This window comes from Dermacentor albipictus, chromosome 2 (genome assembly GCF_038994185.2).
Source record: "Dermacentor albipictus isolate Rhodes 1998 colony chromosome 2, USDA_Dalb.pri_finalv2, whole genome shotgun sequence".
NCBI classification, from domain to species: Eukaryota; Metazoa; Arthropoda; class Arachnida; order Ixodida; family Ixodidae; genus Dermacentor; species Dermacentor albipictus.
In genome coordinates, this window is record NC_091822.1 from 158,187,020 (window position 1) to 158,207,728 (window position 20,709).

The following is a 20,709-nucleotide window of genomic DNA, read 5'->3' on the forward strand; positions in this document are numbered from 1 at the left end:
TTGCTGAGAAAACACTTTGTTAACGCCGAGTTCGTAGTGCCACTAAGCTTCAGCTGCATATGTCCAGTGCATTTCAAGTTACCCAAGCGGGTTCAAAGAAGGTTATGTGACGTTCCTTCCACGTTATACAGTTATCACCTTCCCTGCAAACGCTGGGTTGAGATAACGTACTACTACTCCAATCCGTGTTTATTCCAAATACGCCATTAGAGGGTTTTAGAATAGGGGCCCCAAAGACCTTTGCGGGTGTTAGCGTTGGGGCACGCAGGAGTGAAGAGCTTTAGAATAGGGTTTTACGTTTGCGGATAGCGTCTTGCGCTGACAGCGCCACTACGGCGTCAAAGAAAAGCCATTAGAAATATTTATACAGAATATACCATTTTGTGATAGGAATAATAATTTTGGCTTTCGCGTATTCGCATTTAATTACAATTTAGAAGTTATTCTGTAAGCAGCAAACAATTAGTTGCGCTTAGTTTTGAGCAAACCAACTTTACTAGCCTTCACCAGCCAAGCTTAGCCGCGTTAGGCCTACGAGCCATAAAATCCACAATCGAATTCAAAATCAGCGGCGTTTAATGAGTCAACCTTCATAACACACGCTAGTTGAAAGCGATAACCGCAGTCACTTCTCCTAGCTTGCGAACTTCACGCGTTACCGCGAATCGAACCCAGTTTGGTGCTAGGTTAGAGCCGTCGCTTCGATGGGTGCCGCCATGTTTGCCGACGCAAAACTTTTGGGGCCGCTATTTGGGCTCAAAACCCAAAGCCAAACGCAAAACCCAAAGGCAGTTTGCGTCTTGCGCATGTGCAGTGGCTTCGATGCTATTTCTTTAGGGCCCCGAAACGTTTGGGGCCCCTATTCTAAAACTCTCTATTATCCCTCCGTGATACGTGACCGTGGCTAGGGCTCCGCCCAAATGGGCGCGGTGCCCGCCCATGCGGGTTTGGTTCGAGTCATTTTGACCTATTACGGAAGGCTAATGGCGAAGTTGGAATAATGACATATTAGCATAGCTTTAAGTTATCTCAGCCTGGTTTACTTTGCCGGGCGTACGAAAGTGAATCGGACATATGCTTTCCCATTCCGAGCCCGCTGCTGCAAAGCGGTTCGTTCTATCGTTACCTCACTGAGCGTGAGACTCGCTGTAGCGAGCTAAGTTTCATATTGACACTGCAGCCGCTGCCGAGGCAGCTGGCGAACCGCAAGTTGATGCGGAGCCTGCAGCCCCAGTTGCCCCAGCGCCCGCTCTCGATGTACCAGCGCCAGCACCAGCAGCGCCTGCGCCTGCTGCACTTGCCTTCTAAGAGCCGGACTCTGCAGCTTGAACCGCTGTTGAGGGAACGTCGTTAATCAGCATACGTGCAATAAAACAGACGCTACGCTGAATGTAAATAAACATGTACGTTGTGCCACGGCTACAGATCTTGCAGGGAGGCTCCCTATTGCCACGGCTGTCGTATAGCGCCACCGGCGGTCACCGAACACACGGTTCTTCTTTGCGGCGGGGGGAACATGCGTGTAACTGGTTTCCAACATGGGCACCACGCGCGTGAAGCACACATCACTCTTCACTACGCCGGATGTGGAAGGCTTCGCTCCGCAATGCGCTGCACAAAGAGAGAAGTTGTCTTCAGGTGCCTTAATATAATTGTTCCGAAGCAAGGGGGGAACGTGTAGCTTTTTTAGGGCACACGGGGCTTTCGCAAGTTGTTCTGTAGCGTAATATACAATGTGTACTTGGTAAACCCGCAGAATCTCACTTCCTAAAGCACAATGCGCGTTCTGTTCAAGCCATGCACTAACTACGAAGGCTAGCGACTTGGTGCATGTTCATTGTAAACATTTATCAACTCTCGCTTGCGCGCTTCGCTTTGGTTGCGCGGTTTGTTCGCAATTCACTATACGCGAACAAGTCTATACGAATATCCGTTGGTTCAACCTGTGTATAGCCCTCCCCCCATGCCCTCCCTCTGTCCATCGGAGTGAAAACTCATGCACAGTACATTCAAGGCAAAGGGAACAACGCACCACATAAAAAAGAAAAAAAAACGGAGACATGTACATTCGCAGTATATCAAAACACAAAACTGCACAATTAAAGAAAAATTGTCAACAGCTGTCCGCAAGACAGGCTCTCGTGAGCTGTGAAAGTTTCAGACTGTCGTCAGCTGTCTCTGTGTGAGCGCTGATATGCCGCGAGGAACATGCGTGCGTTGATATATCAATTGTACCTCCATGTCCAGACGCACAGTTCCTCAGCACATTCTACCGATGTCTGTACGAGCGACATCCTATAGCGCGTAACCCTCAGCGCTTGAAGACGACTAGCCTTTCAAAACTTTCGTATATGCCCGCGAGACCTGTGCAAATGACAGCGCGAACACATGCGGTCGTTAGAAAACCCGGCACTTGTGCGCGGGGTTTAGCGATGTCTCCGGCTTGCAACGGAAGGTCTCCGAGAACCTCCGAACGTGCCGCAAAGGTGCGGAGCAAGGATCCACGTCCGCGTTGCGCTCGTTGGGAGGCGCGGCGCATTTCATGAGGCACCAGGAGAGGAAAAAGGTCTCCAGTGCCGAGTAACCGGCGACGTCCTCGTGATCCTGATGCTTCTTATCCGAGTTCTCCTGGAAGGCGTCCAGCAAGGCTTCGATGGCGACCGCCTCCAGCATGACGTCCACCCGCGGCGCGATCGACATCGTCCGGACGTCCTTGGCAAAGCATTCTCGAGACTCGTCCAGACGATGCTTGGTCGCCGCCTGCCTGCCGTAGTAGTCCAGGGCGATCTCGGCCGATGCGCGCGCCAGCAGCGCGCCCAGCGTGCCGTACTTGATCGCGACTGACGTCTCGACGTCGTACATCGGGGACGTCAGCGCGAAGGGCAGCAGCACGAAGTCCTGCGAGCTCTTCTTGACCGTGTACAGTTCTCTGTTCAGGATGGCGTCGATCGTGCGCAGGACGTAGACGCTGGCCTCCGTCTGAAACCCCAACCGCGACACGCTCCTCCAGTTGCGCACAAACGACGACGTCATGTCCGGATAGCCCAGGAACGGAGAATGCAGATCGTGCTTTATCCGGTAGTCGAACGCTTCGAACACGCCCTCTATGGAGGCCCACTCGTTGAGCAAGGTCGTGTCAGCGGAGAACGCCGGGTCGTCTTTGAAGCGCACCGTGAACGCTTTGCGCACGGAGAACATCAGCTTGGCCACGTCCGAGCGCACGCCCGACTTGAGGACGCGGGCGCTGTAAGGCGCGAATATGGCGTCTCCCACCACACCGTAGGTGAACGTGAAACAGATGGACGGCGAAGACGTCCAGCTCGGGAGGCGGGACCCGCCTGCGGCGGTGGCAAGCAGCGTGTCTCGGCTGGTGAAAATCGAGGCATACTGCACGGCGCACCAGGAGACGTACAAGTGCATCCTGTCGTCACCGTACTCTTGCCAGAGCTCGCCGAACGCGCTGACGAACGCCGCGTTACTCGACAGGAAGCGGAGTGCCCCGGTGACGTTGTGTCTAGCCAGCGCAGTGGCCCATGCGCTAACGTCCGGATACATGTGGTTCGTTTCCAGCGTGGTCCAGTTTCGCAACGCCAGGGCGTCCCTCAGCGGCTTCTTCATAACAAGCTCGGCATCCTGGATGTCGCTGTAGGTGACGTTCCCGACGCCGCCGTAGTGCTGGACGAGAGCGTCGAAGTACCCCTTCCGCTGCACCTCGTTCGTGGTACTCGAATCAATCAGGGGGATCAGTCGCGTGAACCAGGCCGAAGGCTCGAGGATCACGGCGCTTGAGTTCGCCGAGGAGCCCCTGACCTTGATGTCAAGGATCGCGGGCCACCCCAGTTCGAAGGCGAGGAACAGGCTCGTCTCCAGCACGTCCGGCCGCGACGGAATCCAGGGCCACACGACGCCGGCCTCGGCGAGGTACGCCCTGACCAGCGCGACCTCGTCGGCGGCCGACCCGGCGTCCGCCTTGACGAGCGACTCGTAGCAGGACCGGAAAAAGGCCGCCGTCTGCTCGCCCGCGTTCTGGTGCGTGTCCGGGATGGCGACACCTTCCACCGCCGCGACGGTGGCCTCGATCGCCGTGCGGAACACCGACTCCCGCAGTGAGACCGAGTGCTTGCTGCGCCATCCGTCGCACACGTAGCGGCCGAAGCTGTCGCACGGGTTCATGGAACCATTGACGGACGCGTCGAGCAGCTTGGCGAACGAATCGCAGGGCGCCGTGGTGCACAGCTCAATGCTGAGGTTCGACTGGACGACGAAGAACACGATGACGACGGCAAAGGTGACGGAGAGGAAGAGTGCGGCCAAGGTCCACAGGTCGCCCTTCTCGGACTGTCGCGCGGCGGCCGCGGCGGCGTGCTGGATCTCTACGGTCACGTCCTGTTTCGGCTGCAATAAGCACGCGCGGTCCTCTGTTAAGACTGGAGAAGTACATACTACAAGGCATAAAGGTAGCTTAAGGTAACTATAAGGTAACTATAAAGTATAAAGCTTAATTTATATATCGCCGGGACCGGTGTATGAGGCAAAATTATTTTCGGCACTGTGTATTTTTGCAAGAATTGGTACACATCCTCCTCAGTCCCATAGAAGGGTCACGGACAGAACCTCTTTTAAACTCTGTACTTCTTACCGACAGATGTATAACCAAAATGAAAAGCGCATTCTTTTGTTTCTGTACCAAGGTGCTCAACGGGGCCTTTTCTTGCACGTGCAGAAGGTAACCGAGCGTGGTGGATTGGCACGTTGAAGCTTCATCCTCAATTTTGATGTCAACTCGCGCTGCTCAAAACGCATTCCCCGGATACTTTTCCTCACCTGGGAAAAGCACGATAGTCTCTATCATTATTGCGCCAATTTTCCCTAATGACCACGGAAATAATGGACCTAAACCACTTCCTTACGGTTTTACAGGCATCTGACTCGATATGCGCTGTAGGGACATTATACAAAATCGCTTCGGAGTAAGCGTTGAAAAAGGAATAAAGGTGTATCGCAGAGAAAACAGCCCGAGAAACGAGATCTGAGACACGAACACAGCACAGCGCTCGTGCCACGATCGTTTCCAGTCATCGCTTCACGCGCTGTGTCTGCTAGAGGCCGCAATACTCAGCGTCGCAGCTTTTGGCAGGTTGAAGGTGACGCGCATTATAACGTGCAACAAGGAGCCGCGTGATCCTATAGTCGTGCGTGAGCCTCACCGAAGACTCGACGATATAAGCTACTAGGGGGTAGGATGCCTTTTTTTACTAGTGAGGCGGAGATGCCCGTCGAAATGTCAATGAAGCCACCGCCAGCAAAGCAGCCTGCGTCGGAGACCTGAAGCGAACGTGTGCGAATGACCCGCCGTCGTCGAAACACGCAGCCAGAAGCTAGCGTGCGGGAACACGTTGATTGCTTGCAGGATGTTTTTAGAGCACACATTCCAATTTTCTTCAAAGGAATCGCCTGTTGCAGATAGCAGAATTCTAGTCCATGAGCTGGTCTATGCACGAAGAGGCGGAAATTGCTCGCCCGACAAATTCAATTGCATAATTGACTAATTAACACTCATTCACTCATAAGGAATTTAACTAATTGCCTTATGGCACATACTGACAGTTAAACATTTTATAGTGGGGTGAGGCTACCAGGCACATCCACTGGTAAAGAACTGTGTGGACGCCGTGCACCGTTTACGAGATGTGCGCCGTCAAACTTGCGTCAATGTGCGCCGTCAAACCCACTTAAATTTGACACGCTCATGCATGCATTAAAAACGACATACACAAGCGCTGTACTGCAGCTACTGCTTTATTGCTTAAATGCCCGCCTTCTGTAGTGCCGCTTGAGAAGTACACACGCTCTGATGACAATGAGGCGTGAAGACCCAGAGTAAAAATGACCACCCAAAAACTCCGTACAGATGGTTAACCAGCGAAGCTTAAACGTGCGGCCCCGGTGTTTTTCACTGGAATAATCCGACTGTTCATTAAACAACGGCTTGGTGTGCGCAGCTGCTTGCACTCCGCCACACGAGCATGTTCTTGTGCCCCGAGTGCAGCATCGGCACGGCGTAGACTCGCTCGTTCACGGTTCTCCTCACGGCGTTGCTGATCGAAAGCTGCCTACTCCTCAGGAGTAGGTATGATGCGTAGCTTACCCATGTCGGAGCCGGAGAGAAGCTGCTGTACGCGCGCTGGGCTGCGACTGAGAGGAACGACATCACTACTGGCACAGCCAACAACGCGCCTCTTTTTCTTTTCTTTTCTTTTCTCACGCATGCGCATGAGGTTGCACCGGAAGTGTTTTAGGCGTACAGACGACAGACGGATGGACGTACGGACGGGCGAATCGGCTAGCCATATACCGTTTCGCTGTAAAAACCAAAGCAAACATCACATATTTCGCATTCCCACTCTAGAAATAAAGCCCAAGATAACGGCGCGTTCTTTCAGAGAATGATACCGAGAGACAACTGATACACACGTCTTTTCAATTACCGATTTTTATTGCTTCAAGGATTTCCCTTGTTTTCTTTTTGTGTTTCCTGCACACAAGTTCCGCTTCTTTCAGGATTAGTTTGCAGGCAGAATCCCTGCAATGAAAGGCTGAATGACCTGAATCTTTAGCCGTGCAGTGATAATTGTGCTCAGTCAGCCTCCAATTCAAGCACCTGCCCGTCTGCCCGATGTATACCTTGTTACAGGACAGAGGGATCTGGTAAACCGCTCTCTCTGTACAAGTGACTTAGGGCTTTCGGTGCTTGATTGCGCAGGTACTCGTTTCCTTTTCCGCGACACAAAGTTCACCTTTTTGCACAGGGCCGAAAATCGCACAGGCACCGAAAACACCACATCAATGTCGGTCATTTGGCATATCTTTCGCAGACTCTGGGAAATTGTGTGCAAATAAGGTATGACCATCTTGTCTTGAGAGTCCCTGTAACTGCGAGTGGTTCTGCAAGCCTTTTTTTTTTTACTTCTTTAGTAAGCATTTTGCAACTGATATCCAGAGCTTCCAGGGCTACACAGAGCTCCTGAGGCGGCTCACCTGGATTGTGCTGATTTCACTTTTGTGATGGCATGGTTTTTGCAGTGCGTTAAGGAAGCAAGAGCTGACAACCGCCCTCTTCCCAACCTTTTAATGCACCGATTGGTAGGGAAGGACAGGTTTGCTGCCCCATGGTTCATAAGACTAACATATATGACCAGAGGATGCATGTACACCAACGTCTAAAAACCTAATAAAACCACTCCCTGGTAGCTCATGTGTCAGTATCAATGGCGCAAGGCATTCAGAAATGTCGCCATTATATTAGACAAAGCAGAACAAAAAAAAAACATCATAATGTTAAATCTTAACAAAACGTCGCTTTATGCATTGGGGCACGAAAGTAACTTGAACGCCAACAGATTTCTCCGCAAAGTTAGGGAATTAATATCTCGAAACTGGTGTCATCCGGAGAATTCGTTCCAAGTGGATCCGCCAACAAACTCCCCTGCTATAATTTGTAAATTGCAATATGTGCCATAAGTTGATTAGTTGCAAACATAATTAGTATTTTTTTGTTAATTAGTCAACCCTGCATTTCAATTATTATTATTTTTTTCCAAGTAATATCCGCCTCATCGAGTAGACAAGTTCAGGGACAAGAATTGTGCCATCTGCCACAGGTAATCTATAAAAAATTTAAAGTGTTTGTTAAACACCCGGTGCTATAGAGTAAAGAAGTGTTATACTCAGACATAGTGAAATATCTAAAAGGGCTAGGGTATAGCGAAGTAACTGAACGGGATACAGGGAAGCTTCTGCCAAAGTATTGGGTAGATTTGAGGCAGTGTCAAAACAGAGCCCTACGACTTCCGTACAGGATTTCTCGCACAGCTTCGCTGTCTTTGATGCATCAGTTGCTAGGATTGGCGTACATCTATAAGGATTTCATTGAATAAGAGTCTCGTACCGCAGGCGTGCTTGGCGCGGCTCTAACACCGCCTTGGGTGACAATCGTTCCGGTTTTCGACCGCGACTCTTCCAGTGCTGCGGCTTTTGATGGACGAGACCCGACGGGCGGCCTCGTTGTTGACGTCACAGCTCCTTCCGGGACTGGGGCCCCTGGTCGGTGGACGACCGCGTTTGCCTGCGGTTTTATTATTTTTATTATTATTATTATTATCAGTCACCACAGAATTTATACCTCCAATAAAGCTTTAAAAAACGTAATTATGGGGTCTTACGTGCAAAATTATGAGGCACGCCATAGTGTTGGACTCCGGAAATTTAGACCACCTGGGATTCTTTACCGCGCACCTTAATTTAGGTGCAAGTGTTTTTTCGCATTTATCACCCATTGACATGTGACCGCCGTGGCCGGGATTCGATCCCGCGACCTCGTGCTCAGCAGCCCAACAGCACAGCCACTGAGCAACCACGGTGGGCGTCTCAAGTAAAACTCAGAGTGGAAACAACTATATTCGTGCCTTGCGAAACCTTGTTAAGAGGCTGCGTTGCATGAAGGGTTTTGAATTAGTAGTAACTTCCGAGCGATGTAGGATACACCCATTTCGCCAAGCTTTAGATCAATCAATAAATCAAACAATTAATTAACCCGTATTTATTTGACCAGATATATACATCGGTAAAAAAGGGAGACGAAGGAAAAGGTGCAAATGTTGCTGCTTGACCGAATGCATCCACCCAATAGGAGCGACGACAGTGTGTAAACAATGTAAGAGATAAAACAAATGAGAACAATTAAGTAAAATGCACTGAAACATAAGAAACCAAACTGATATGTGTGCTTGCTAATGTTTGGCTCAGTCCTTGTAGTCCCTAATTTGTGCATGATAATGAAGTTTTCCAAGGGGGGGTGGGTGTGCTTATAGCAATGAAAGTATAAGCAATTCGTTTGTTCAAGTTGGGTGAGCAAGTGCCAAAAATGTGCCAAGCTTCCCGCGACACGCACTAATGTAGGATCCTCTGAACCTGTACGTTTACATGCCAGCTGCCGCAAGAATTTTATGTTTAACAGAAAGTGTGTTCAATGTATGGAATGTCTGTTATTGCCCTGGTCACTCTTTTTTGATGTATGTAAGCAAATTCAAATTTTTGATGTAGCGCCTCCCCATACTAAGACGCCGTACAAGTGGGTACGGAAGAGAGCTTTGTATATAAGTTGTCTTATGGTGACTCACGTCTAATAGGTGCTGATAACAGAACTGCGATATCGCTTTTTTTTATTGCTGAGTTAGAGAGTTGTGTGCTTGGTGTTTCCGCCTCCTCCAATTTCGCGATTTTCGACAGTTACTGTGAATACACTGGTGACCTAAATAAATAATCTTACTCATCACGGCCGGTAGACCTTGATTTTTTTTTTCATTAATGTGTGACAAACCATATCGAATTCGGTGGACCGGAGGCCGTGAAAAACTATTTTTCCATCCTGATATATTTAAATAGTACATACGAAGGACTCAACTTACGCAACACTTTAGTATAGATAGCAAGCCTTCCCAGTGCCACCTGAAACTCCTCGATACGGAAGCCGGACACAGGACGGAGCGACCAGGATGCAAGACTACAGATTTCCTTGTAGTTTAGTCACTTAAGTACTCCAACGCGCCACTGTTTAACTTTCTGTAGGTGTTTGTTTTAACCGGATCATATCGCCCTTATCAAGGTACAATAACGTTCCAGATAGGGCAAAGTGAATGACCACGCAAAGAACATCTCCTCGAAGTGTACCTGGATGACGGGCTTGACTTCCTGCTGCGGTCTATCTTCAGCCCGCTTGACCTTTCGCGTACCGCGTCGAGCAGGGCTAGACCTGTCCAGCGTCCGGTCCTGCGTCTGCTCGGAGTCAGTGTGCTCGGCCTCGTCGGCGGCCTTGTGGTGTGAGTCGCTGCGGGACTTCTTGCGTTTGCCGCTCCTCCGCGACTTGGACACCTCGGAGGTCTTGTCATCTTTGTGCATCGTGAACGGCAAGATGGCCGAAGTGCAGGTGCTGGCAGCTGAGCCGAGGCTTCTTCTGAGCGGCGCCTGCACTGAGGCGCGCGCCTGTGATGAGGAAGAAGAAGTAGAAGAAGAAGAAGAAGATGAAGAAGAAGAACAAGAAGCTGAAGAAGCTGAAGAAGACGAAGAAGAAGAAGAAGAAGAAGAAGAAGAAGAAGAAGAAGAAGAAGAAGAAGAAGAAGAAGAAGATGATGATGATGATGATGATGATGATGATGATGATGATGATGATGATGATGATGATGATGGCAGCGGTGGCGACGACTATGATGATGGTGCAGCACATGCGATTTGAAGCGAGCAGTCACACGAGTACATCGGTACAAAAACAAAGGGAAAAAAAGAAATGAAGAGCAACCGTTCTCCGCGCAGTGCCTATCACACTGCCACCTCTGCTGATTTTAGTTTGTGCCGGTAGCGCTTCGTTGTCTTAGTATAGGTGGCGCTTCGTGGTCATGCACCGCTTCATGCGTCTTCGTCAACCCCAGTTGCCATCGCCAACTGCTAGTCATAGGAGTGTTCACACACCCGGGCCTAGCCCGTGAATGGGGTGGTACCACCGGTCTATACAACAATAACGATGCGTGGGTACAGGAGCACAAAGTGCCGCAGCCTCTTCCTTGTCCTTGTGCCCGTGCTGTTCCTGATGTTGATTGCTAGGGTCTCAACCGATGATGGGGATGACGAGGCCTGAGAGAAAAAGAGACAAGTTCTTTTAATGAAGAGAAAGGAGGAGAGAATGACCGGAATAACGTGCGTCTATAGCCTGCTACTCCTCGTAAGGTTAAGGAGAGAGACAGGGAAAGGAATAGCGTTTCCCACAATTTTTTTCTGGGCAACTCTATGGAGACAGGGGGAATTACACTGTAGTTTGCAGTGCCGTAGTTCAATGTACCTTCTCTACAAATGACCAATACAACACACAGTGTAATATTGACACCGTAAGCCGACTAAACACGGAAGCAACGCGACTACATAGAACGTTCTGACACGAACACATTTTGCCTATTAGCATTTATTTCGCATTATACCAAACATATTCTAAAGACAGGCGTCCAAGCCCGTCTCACGTAGAAAGTCACAAGTGACTGTATGACGGGTTGGGCGTGGTCAACCTGTTTCCGTGTGCCTAGTCTTCTCCTCCGTACAGGAATGGTCGGAAACATCGCGACTGATGCAACTTCTCACCACCAGAAGGTTTGCCGAGATGCCCCTGCTATTCAAGAAATATTTCAGTCGCAATACCCTACTTCGTGCCATTTTCATGAATCTAAGAGCATCGCAGAGCGCCATTTTGCTATTGCTAGGTGTAATAGCAGGGAACTATGCACCCTCGTGGGAAGCACCTAAGGAATGTCCTTTGTCGTTCTGAGATACAACACAAGTGTAGTAGTACACTTGCGTTTATAACGAGCAGTGACGAAAAAAAGAAAAAGCTAGCAGAGAAATTTGAGTATAGTCAAAGCAGCGTTGAGCGCATTTTTTTTTAAACGACTGTCGACGTCATTTTCAATTTTCGTTAAATGAAGTGCCAAACCTGGCAGCCGTCAAAGCGTTCCACATATTTCCCCACGAGAGAGAGAAATAACTTTTATTTATATAGCCTGCAGATTGGGAGGGGGGTGACCCCGCCTAGATGGCGGCCAGGAGCCCTTGAGCTCTAGCGGCATCCTCGGCCTGCTGGACGGCCAAAAGTTCGTCTTCGGGGTCCGAGCAGAGAAACACGGTCTCCCACTGCTTCCGATCCTTAACTTTTTGGCCCTGTCGCGGCGCCCCAGGACAGGCCCAGATAATGTGATCCAGGTCCGCCCTTTCTCGAGAAAATTAACATTTGGCCGAATATTGCTCTGAGTAATAATGATTATAAATCACCGGATTTGGATACGTACTTGCTTGAAGGAGGCGCCATGACACCGCCTTCTGCTTATTGAGTGATGGGAGTGCGGGAGGAAAACGTACCCTCCCCAATCTGTAATGGTTAGTTATCTCCCTGTAGCCAACCATCCGGTGCCCTGTCAGCCCCAGCCGCGGCGCCCCAGTTGCTCGGCATGTGAGTCCTCGAGCCACGGTGTCGGCCGCCTCATTGCCGGGAAGGGAGGAGTGTGCAGGCGCCCAGATGATATGGACAAGCCCCTGACCGCGGAAGTTTGCCAGGATTCGTTGTGATTCCGGCGAAATGCGCCTCTTTGCGTAATTTAACATGGCGGTTTTAGAATCACTAACTATTATCGTTTCCAGCCATTGCGAGAGCAATGGCCGATTCCTCAGCCACCTCTCTCTTCGAGCCACCTCTCCCCACGAGAGTTTTTATTATTGTTATTATTATTCGCGAAGATTTGCCGCAAAGGATAAATAAAGTTAAATGAAAGCTTCCAACTCTTCGTCGTGCAAGAACTGCAGCAGTGTGTTTACAAAATTGTTGTCGATCAACCAACGGCCGTAGCTTTCTGTTAGGTCTGGTTCCAGTCCAGCATTTCTGAGATTCTTGCTTTTAAAAACCTGGGCACATAATCACAGAGAGCTAATGAATAGATGGTTGCGCTAACAGGAAAATGAAGACTTGAAGGGCAAATAGGAAGCGATAGGTCGAGCGCTCAACTTCAACTTGTCTTCTTGTTAAATCAATACAGGGAGAATCAACAAATGCGCATGCGTACATCAGTGGTGCCTGGCGCGATTTCAGTAACGTTTTAAGAGCTGAATCTCGTTGTCAAACAGAAAAACAGACGTATCACTAATGCAACTCGTGCCTCTCTTTTACGTGATATGCCTCCAAAAGTTATCTTGCTAAAGTATCACCACTCCTGCCAATTATTTTAATCTCACAATTATCTCATCTCACAATTATCCTTATCACAATTATCTTAATCTTAATCTCATTACAGCCTGGCATCTGCCTGCCAAGCAAACCATGCGATGCGCAGGTAAATGCACATTACCTTTGTTAATTATTGACAATTCATGCTCCCGGGCCCGGTCATTGACACATCTCCCCGTTTGTCCCACGTAGGACTTCCCACATTTCAGCTGGATTTCGTATACAACGGCCATCGCACATTTCACGTACGGGCTAGTGTGGTTTTTCTGGCATTTCATTTTATCTTGGTCGGCCCTTGAGTACACACCAGCGTACTTATAATGCTTGACAATGTATATGACTTCCTGTTGAACCGACACCACATAATTACTCGTCTCTTCATAAAGATCTTACTTCCTGGTTTCTCTGTGCTAAACTGAAGGCCTAGATACATCGCACAATGCCGTCCGCATGCACACATCAGCCTAGTGACCTTCTGTTGAACCCTTTGCGCTTGGCAGATGCAAGGTAAATGAAAAAGAAAATGAACAACCCTTCCCCTACCGGAAAGTAGGGGTAAGCGAAGCTTGTCGTCCTGCGTGCGCCTGACCTTCGTCACGGTTAAGTAACTCACAGCTAACGGTACCGGATTGCTTCGGCCTCCCGCTCCCTCAGCCAGGGATATTCTCTTTGCTGTCGGATTGTCTGGGCTCAGGCGGCTCTAACGTCTAGATCGGCGTGCCAACGGCGAGCCCTTTCAGGGGCGAGTTCTCGCCGCCGTTTGTAGAAGGCTGCCTGTTCCTCGGAGGGACGCACAACGTGTGGCCGTCCCATCCGTTTTCCGAAACTATACTGAATGGAAACGAAGCCGGCGCAGCGCGCGCAATACTTTTTCCTGCCCTTTTCCTCACTGGCGGTAGCGTAAAGGCCCGTGCACGTTGCCGGCACGGCAACTCACCGCTCGCCGTTTGCTGTTCGCGGACCGCCGTTCGACGGTGGTTTTGCTAGCGAACGGCAAGATTTCTCGCCGTAGATTTCTCGCCGTAGATTTCTCGCCACACCCATTTGTGTGGCCGCCGTACAACGAAGTGGCCAATCAGCGACCAACTCTGGCCCCGACGGCAGCCTCACCGCCACTGATCGCTCGGCGGCGCCGATATCGTCGCTAGGCCTGCTCCTCTTCACTTCAAAGCTGGCGCTTCGGAATGAATCACCGACGCTTACAAGCCGCAATATTTTCTTACCGATGTTGTTACTCTTCGCAATAACAATACGTAAAGAAGAAAATGCGCTTAAATTAGCGGCACCGTCGCCCGCTGCGATGCGAGCCCAGTCGAGCCGGTCGACTGCCCTAGGTAGCCGCGCACTGCAGTCGAGCTCGACAAGTATCTGAGCTTTCGTTCGTGTTTAACGTTTGACAGTAGATATCGTGTTTAATCAAACGTACAATTTGCGCACCACTTTAGCTGGCGGAAATTATTTTGCTTGGAGCAGAAGCAAAATATGTTTGCGACGCCGGTGGCGGAGGCGCGCATCTTTGCGGTCGTCGATTGGTCCGTCGTTCGTGCGGCAGGCGGTGCTCCGGCCGAACTCCCGTCTACTTTGGACAACCCTCGCGTGGCAGACGTTCTATGGCACAGGAGACCGGTTCGCCGTTATGGCATGTTCGCCGCTAGCGTGGACGTGCCTTAACCGCTCCGATTGGTTGCGCGCGTGCCGTGAGCGCGCGCCTATGCAGCTGAAATCCTTGCTAATGACACGCTCCACTAACAGCGCAGCTGTCAACTCATCAAACCGCCCTTCCCCGCAGCTGTTCTGCTCTGGGAGCAATTGGCGTTAATTTTTGTTCTTTGCGCGGCCACGACAACGCCACCGGTACTTGTGAGCAAATAAAGCTTCGCTTGAAAATAACGAATTCACTGCTTTCCAGTCGTATTTCCATGCCTTAACATAAAGCGTGAACAACAATGGAGACAGTGGACTCGCTTGATTCAATCCTCAGTCGGGCCTAACTCCGACGCAGCCTATTCAAATACGTGCAAAACGCAAAAACGTTTTTCTGATAACTCCTGCACCAATTTTATAGAAATTTGTTGCATTTGAGAGAGAAAGTTAAATTCTAGTGACTGTTGCAAGCGGAATTTCTATTCAGGGCCTGAATATTCAAACTTTCCAAAATTAAAAAAAGAAGAATGAAGTTTAATAGCTCTGCATCAAGAACAGGTATCGCGATTCTGTAAGATGGATCCATTAAATAGTTAAATGTGGACAAATTATATATATCAATATTTTTACGCCCACAAAAGGCGTTACTTTGAAGCCGGGTAGAGTTAGAAGCGATGGCCTTGATCAGCTGAGCGCCTGTAGAGATTCAGCCAGCCAGCCACACGTCGTCATAGTGCATAGTGCTTAGGTGCATAGTGGGTTCACGCCTCAACAAACAGTATGCGGGGGCACCGAAGAGCGTCACAATATATATCTTACTTGAATTTGTTACGTTGTGTACAAGGGCTCTGCAAAAGCTGTATTTTTATATTACTAAACGTTTTTCAGATTCATGTGTAACATAAATTTTTTCCGCTTTATAGTACTACATGCAATTAACGTACTTGTGATATCATTTTTTGTTGGCGAGTTGGAGTTGTAAACTTCATAGTTTCATTTTCTGAAAATTTGCTTTTTTTGCAAATTTTTATTAAAAAACTGACCCTCTAAATAAAAAATTCGAAACGAGCAGTCACTAGATATTAAGCTATTCTTTTAAATTCAACAAACCTCGTCAAATTTGGTGCAGCGGTTGCCGAAAAAAAAACAAATTCTTCCTTTACATGTATTTAGATAAGAGCACCCGTGCAATGCCTCCTGTACTAGATACATGCAGCGTGGGCTGAGAAGTTGGTTCCGGCCTCTCTCCCCTTTCCTCTTCTGCACCCGGGTCGGCTGCGAGCGCTAGTTGTGGCGGCTACTCCAAACTTCAATCACGTTCTCCTGCCTCCGAGATTTTAGCGGCGTCTAGCTGTTGCGATCCCGGAGGCAGAAACCGCGCTCTCTCGTCAAGCCATTGGTCGTGCGCGCGCGAGCCTGGTAATCGTCACTTCCTCCGCAACAGGAAGTAGGGTGGGCAGCGAGCGCCTTCTTTCCGCGACTACCCCTTACTGCAGGAACCTCCGCAACAATGGGCAAACTAACGACGCGGCAAAAATCTAGTAAAGGAGACATTGACCCGAGCTAACGCTTATCTTAACGCTATCGCGGTAATAGAGACTTTAAGCTTGTACGCTATTCCGGTAAAGGGAGCGGTTTGGGCGGATTACCGGATGGTCGGGGCGTAAACGTGAGCGGTGAAGCCGCCTGGTGTTGTAGAGCTCAACCAGACAAACGCAGAGCTAAAACTGCAGTAACTCACCATATCCTGCTTTGCCATCCGTGCAAATTTTTGGCAGCGGCGTAATTGTGAACACGATTACGCCACTGTCGAAAATTTACGCCAGCAGCTAAGCAGAATATAGTAACTAGCTCTGTGTTTGTGTGGTTGAGCTTTGCGCCACTAGCTGGCGCCACCAATCTGGCCGCTCAGGTTGGCGCCCCCGCTAAACCGGAAAACCGCCCGCGCTTGCCCGAATACCGGACACGCTAAAAGTCTCTAATGTCACAGAACACCTATGGAAATACTGCAGGGCACAACGAGGGCACGGTGAACCGGCCCTCCGCGCCATCTTGCGGCGCACCCTTGTTGCGAGACCGACGCTAGCACGCATGCGCGTCCCTACATGGCTGCAAACGCGCATGTTCCCGCGCTTCTTCGTGGCGCGCCGGCCATATCAGAGTGCAGCCTGGCTCTTTATGGTTTAGCCCATGAGAGAGATTTTGTGCGCGATGGCGACTAAACGGGCCGTCGCTTGAACAGATCGCTCGATGCCGGACATCTAGAATTCGTCGCCCGGAAGTGCTATGGGCGACTAGCCAATAGCGCGAAGCCGGAACTGGATGTACATCACTCAAACACTACCGATTGTTGCATGGAACGAGCAAGCGATAGAATTTTATACGTGCAAGAACCTACTGCAAGACCTTCAGAAATATTTTACGCTGCTTTTTATAGTAAAATACAAATCAGCTTAAATTAATAAAGCACTCGTCACGGTAGTTTCGACGCGTATTTGCTGCCCTCATACCGGCAACACCGGGGAGATGTCGCTCAATATCGTCGCTCGCATGGGGTACGACTTCTAGGCTGCGAGCGAATGCGACAGCCATCTCAATCGCACCGCTTGTCACTGTCGCGCAAAGGATCGCTTGCACGGGTTTTATACACTTTACGATTGGCGCTGCGGAGACTTCGACGGGCAAAGCTATGCTGAAGCGCGAGCTGTCGCGCGCCGCTGCGGACGCTTTTTTGTCGAGTCACGAGCACATATGCACAGGGTCCGGTCGCGAACGCAACACGTAAATTTTGTTTTCCTGCACTGCGCCTTTTCGTGGCCAAGCTTCGTTCTTTTTACGAACGGGCGTTCTCTCGCAGAAGTGCGTAGCAGAAAAGGCGATCGATAGGGGACAGGCAAGATGTAAATGAACTCGATTTCCGTTATAGGAGGGTTGATCCAGAAATTAGGTTCCCGAAGAGCTCCAGCTCCACGGGAAGGTGCGAGGCGAAATCCGGCAACACTGCTGCGCGCAGCTGTTCCGCCACTCTCGATTCCCCACGGCCGCGCTTCGCTGCGCCGCTTAGTATTGGATGGTATTGGCTCAGCAGCCGCCCGATATGGAGGTTCCCGACTGTTGATCCCGCCAAGTGCGAGATTCGTTCCGTAATTCGGTGTTGCACGCCAAAGGGACTCCACCCGCGGACATTCATGGTCAGTTGACAGAGGTGTATGGTAATAAGGGTATGTCCGTTCAGCCCGTCCGAAAGTGGTGCAGGGAGTTCGGTACCGGTCGGAAGTCCACGACGAAGAACGGAGTGCAAGACTGTCAGTCTCTGCTTCTTCTTTAACCTTCTTGTTTTTTTTTTTCCGCTCTCTTTCATTCTCTAATCTTTTTCTCCCCACTCCCCTTACCCCGTGCAGTGCTGTTGAGGTGCCCACCCTTGAGAGACAGTTACGGCACTGCACTTTTCTCTTCCTTTCATCTTAAAATCATTACTACTACTACTGTTAGTCTCGGAGGCGGTTATCGAGATGGTCCAGCGCGAAGTGCTTCAGAACAGGAGGATCACCGTCCGTGCACATACTGGTCAGATTCCTGGGAGTTCCTGCGGTACAGTGGAAGGAGCTTTGACTGAAAAATTGGGCATCACAAGCATCGTGCTCGATGCGTACCGCGGCTATCGACGCGAGACCACAAGGAGAAACGCCTTGACTGTGCTCGCCAGTTTCTCCAAAAGTGTCAAGAAGGAATGATTGTTCGACGCATTGTTACGGGAGGCAAAACGTGGGCATTTCATTTCACTTTCGAAACGAAACAAAAATCCAAACAGTGGCGTCACCGAGTCATCAGTCGCGGAAGTTCAAACTCCTTCTGCTGGTAAAGTCATGGCCAGTGCTTTTTGGGATCGTAATGGGATACCGCTGGCCGATTTCGTGGAACGTGGGACAACAATCAACACGGGCGGTTCTAGTGCAACACTGAGAAAACGCAGGCGAGCTATCCAGAACCGCCGGCGAGGGCGACTAGCAGCGGGTATATCGCTGCTTCACAACAACGCCCGTACTCGTGTCTCCCGTCAAACCCAGGAATTTCCGATAAACGTTGGGTGGACTGTCGCGCCCCACCCACCGTACAGTCCAGACCTCGCGCCTAGTGATGATCACTTGCTCCCCAAGGGAACATTTGAGTGGCCAACGCTTCCGGAGCGACGTTGAAGTCAAACAAGAGGTAAAACGCTTCCTCAACGTGTTGGTGGCGTTGTTATACGACATTGGGATACAGAAATTGGAGCACCGTGTACAAAAATGCGTAGAAAAAGAGAGCGAAGTTTCATCTTTCCAATGATGTAAATTTCTACGAGAATAGGCAACGTTGTCTATTGCTAAGACTGATGGGAAGGTTTCTTCTGGATCAACCCTCGTATATGTGAAGTTTCACCCGTCGGAGCTGCCACAGCGCCAATCGCAAGAGAGGCACCTCGCGGCTTCACTCGAATCATCGCCGGCGCGCAAGGAGAAAGCGTGGAAACATGCACGCTTTGAGGAGCTGTGGGAGGCTGCCCTGCGCAGCTCCGATCCCACCCTGCAGGACCGAGTCCCGAAGTGGGCTGAGGAGGCAGCGGAGGTCTACCACAACTGGTAGACGGACGCCTGCTGGGACTGGAGCATACAAAGACTTCCCTCTCTACCCCTCACCACCCCTTAAAAGGGAAATAAGGTTCATTCATCGCAGTCATGGAGGCGCATGCGTCGGTCTCGACAACACAGGGTGCGCCGCCAGAAGGCGCGGAGGGCCGTTTCGCCACGCGTTCGCGTGCCCCGCAATATATTGTGGCCGAGTGTACGTCAGTCAAGTACTACCGATGGTCGCACGGATTCGGCAAACAACTAAAGTTGAATACATGCAAGAACCTACTGCAAGGCGTATAAAAAATATTTTGCGCTGCTTTTAACCAACTAAGACGCCACGAACTTAATATATCACGCCTTCACGCCACTTTCGGTGCGCATTTTCTGCCCTCATACCGGTAACACCGGGGACACGTCGCTGAAGGTCGTCGCTCGCGTGGAGTTCCGACTTGCAGCCGACGAGCGAACGCGACAAAACTCTCCATCGCGCGCTACGGCCACAGGCAACGCAAGAGCACTTGCACGTTCACACGTGAACGCCCGTGAATACGAGAATGGTATCGTATTGGAAGTCTAGCCTTCCCACCTTGCGTATGAAACGCCGCGTATGTGAAGGCTCGTACTTCCGAAACACCAAATTCGATCTCCTAAGCGGGGGGAGTTGGCGGCATCCTGGCAATGGGGCTCTTGCATTGCCCAGAGGGCGCTGCGAAAATGGGGCTAAAAAGCGCCCTCTGCCCTGAACTGGGTAGCACCAAGCTCGGTCTGCTTCGGAAAGCACGTTTACAATATGGACCCGCCACTTTCGGTTGTGTTGTACCACGGCTTGCAGCGAATATCGGGCGCCGAAGATTTTTTTCTGCGGTGGCGCGCTGCGTAAAGGCAGTAAATTACGCAACGCCGAATACGTGTACACCGTTCAAGAAATAAGCGGCGAAGTTTTAGCGCGGTGTCAATCGCAAGTGAAGCGAGTCGCGTACGAAGTACTTCAGGTAAGGTTTGCACGCTGCTAGATTCAGGCGCACAAACGCGAGGAAACACTATAAATGCAGATAATCACGCAAGCTTCAAGACAGGCGAAGCAGTCAGCATGGTGCAAAGTTCCGCTTGCCCAGCGCGACGAACTGCAGCTATCCAGCGCACCCGACGCTCCGCTTCGCGAGGCCTTGAAGGAAAATGGTAGAATGATGTTGGGATTCAGGCCTTCTTGCTCATGGCAGCCCACGACGCAGAAGTAACGACGGTGACGCTTTTTCGAGGCTGGGCGTGGTCTCTCAGGAACGGCGTCGCCGACTCCTCCTGCATCCAGCATCACGTCTCACGGAGAGTACGTTTTCGTTAAACTATAGGCTGCGGCGAGCTCGCAGCGTTGTCTGAGAACTAACGAGCTTTTTCGCACTCTCAACAGGGCAGAAATATGCGCGAATTGACGCAAAACTCTGGCTATAAACGTGATTCGCTACAGCCAGGGCTCAGTACTACCCAAGCCGGTACTACCCAGATAACGTTTCGCGCGCCGCCACCAGGCGCCGCTACTATACCTGAAACTCCAGCGCAAGACGCCCATGCGTACCCGCAAAGGAAGCAAACGGCAACGGATGGGTAACCTTTCCAGCCATTCTTACAACAAGTCAACAAGTG

The 20,709-nt window shown here is 50.5% G+C and overlaps 1 protein-coding gene across 1 annotated transcript; it reads right to left on the bottom strand.

Moving 5' to 3' along the window:
• Positions 1–2,039: 2,039 nt before the first annotated feature.
• Positions 2,040–10,015, bottom strand: LOC139046753 (neprilysin-1-like). The gene is made up of 3 exons (XM_070534178.1): positions 9,730–10,015; positions 7,949–8,125; positions 2,040–4,395 (listed from the first exon to the last, which is right to left on the bottom strand). The coding sequence occupies exons 1-3, from the start codon at positions 9,955–9,957 to the stop codon at positions 2,398–2,400; spliced, it is 2,403 nt and encodes an 800-aa protein (XP_070390279.1). The 5' UTR covers positions 9,958–10,015; the 3' UTR covers positions 2,040–2,397.
• Between the last annotated feature and the right edge of the window lie 10,694 nt (positions 10,016–20,709).

Excerpts from the sequence above, each read along its gene's own strand:
- LOC139046753 (XM_070534178.1), bottom strand. The coding sequence starts at position 9,957 with ATGCACAAAGATGACAAGACCTCCGAGGTGTCCAAGTCGCGGAGGAGC. Across the intron at positions 8,126-9,729 it reads AAGTCAAGCCCGTCATCCAG|GCAAACGCGGTCGTCCACCG; the intron begins GTACACTTCGAG and ends ATAAAACCGCAG. Across the intron at positions 4,396-7,948 it reads CCGCGCCAAGCACGCCTGCG|CCGAAACAGGACGTGACCGT; the intron begins GTACGAGACTCT and ends TGCTTATTGCAG.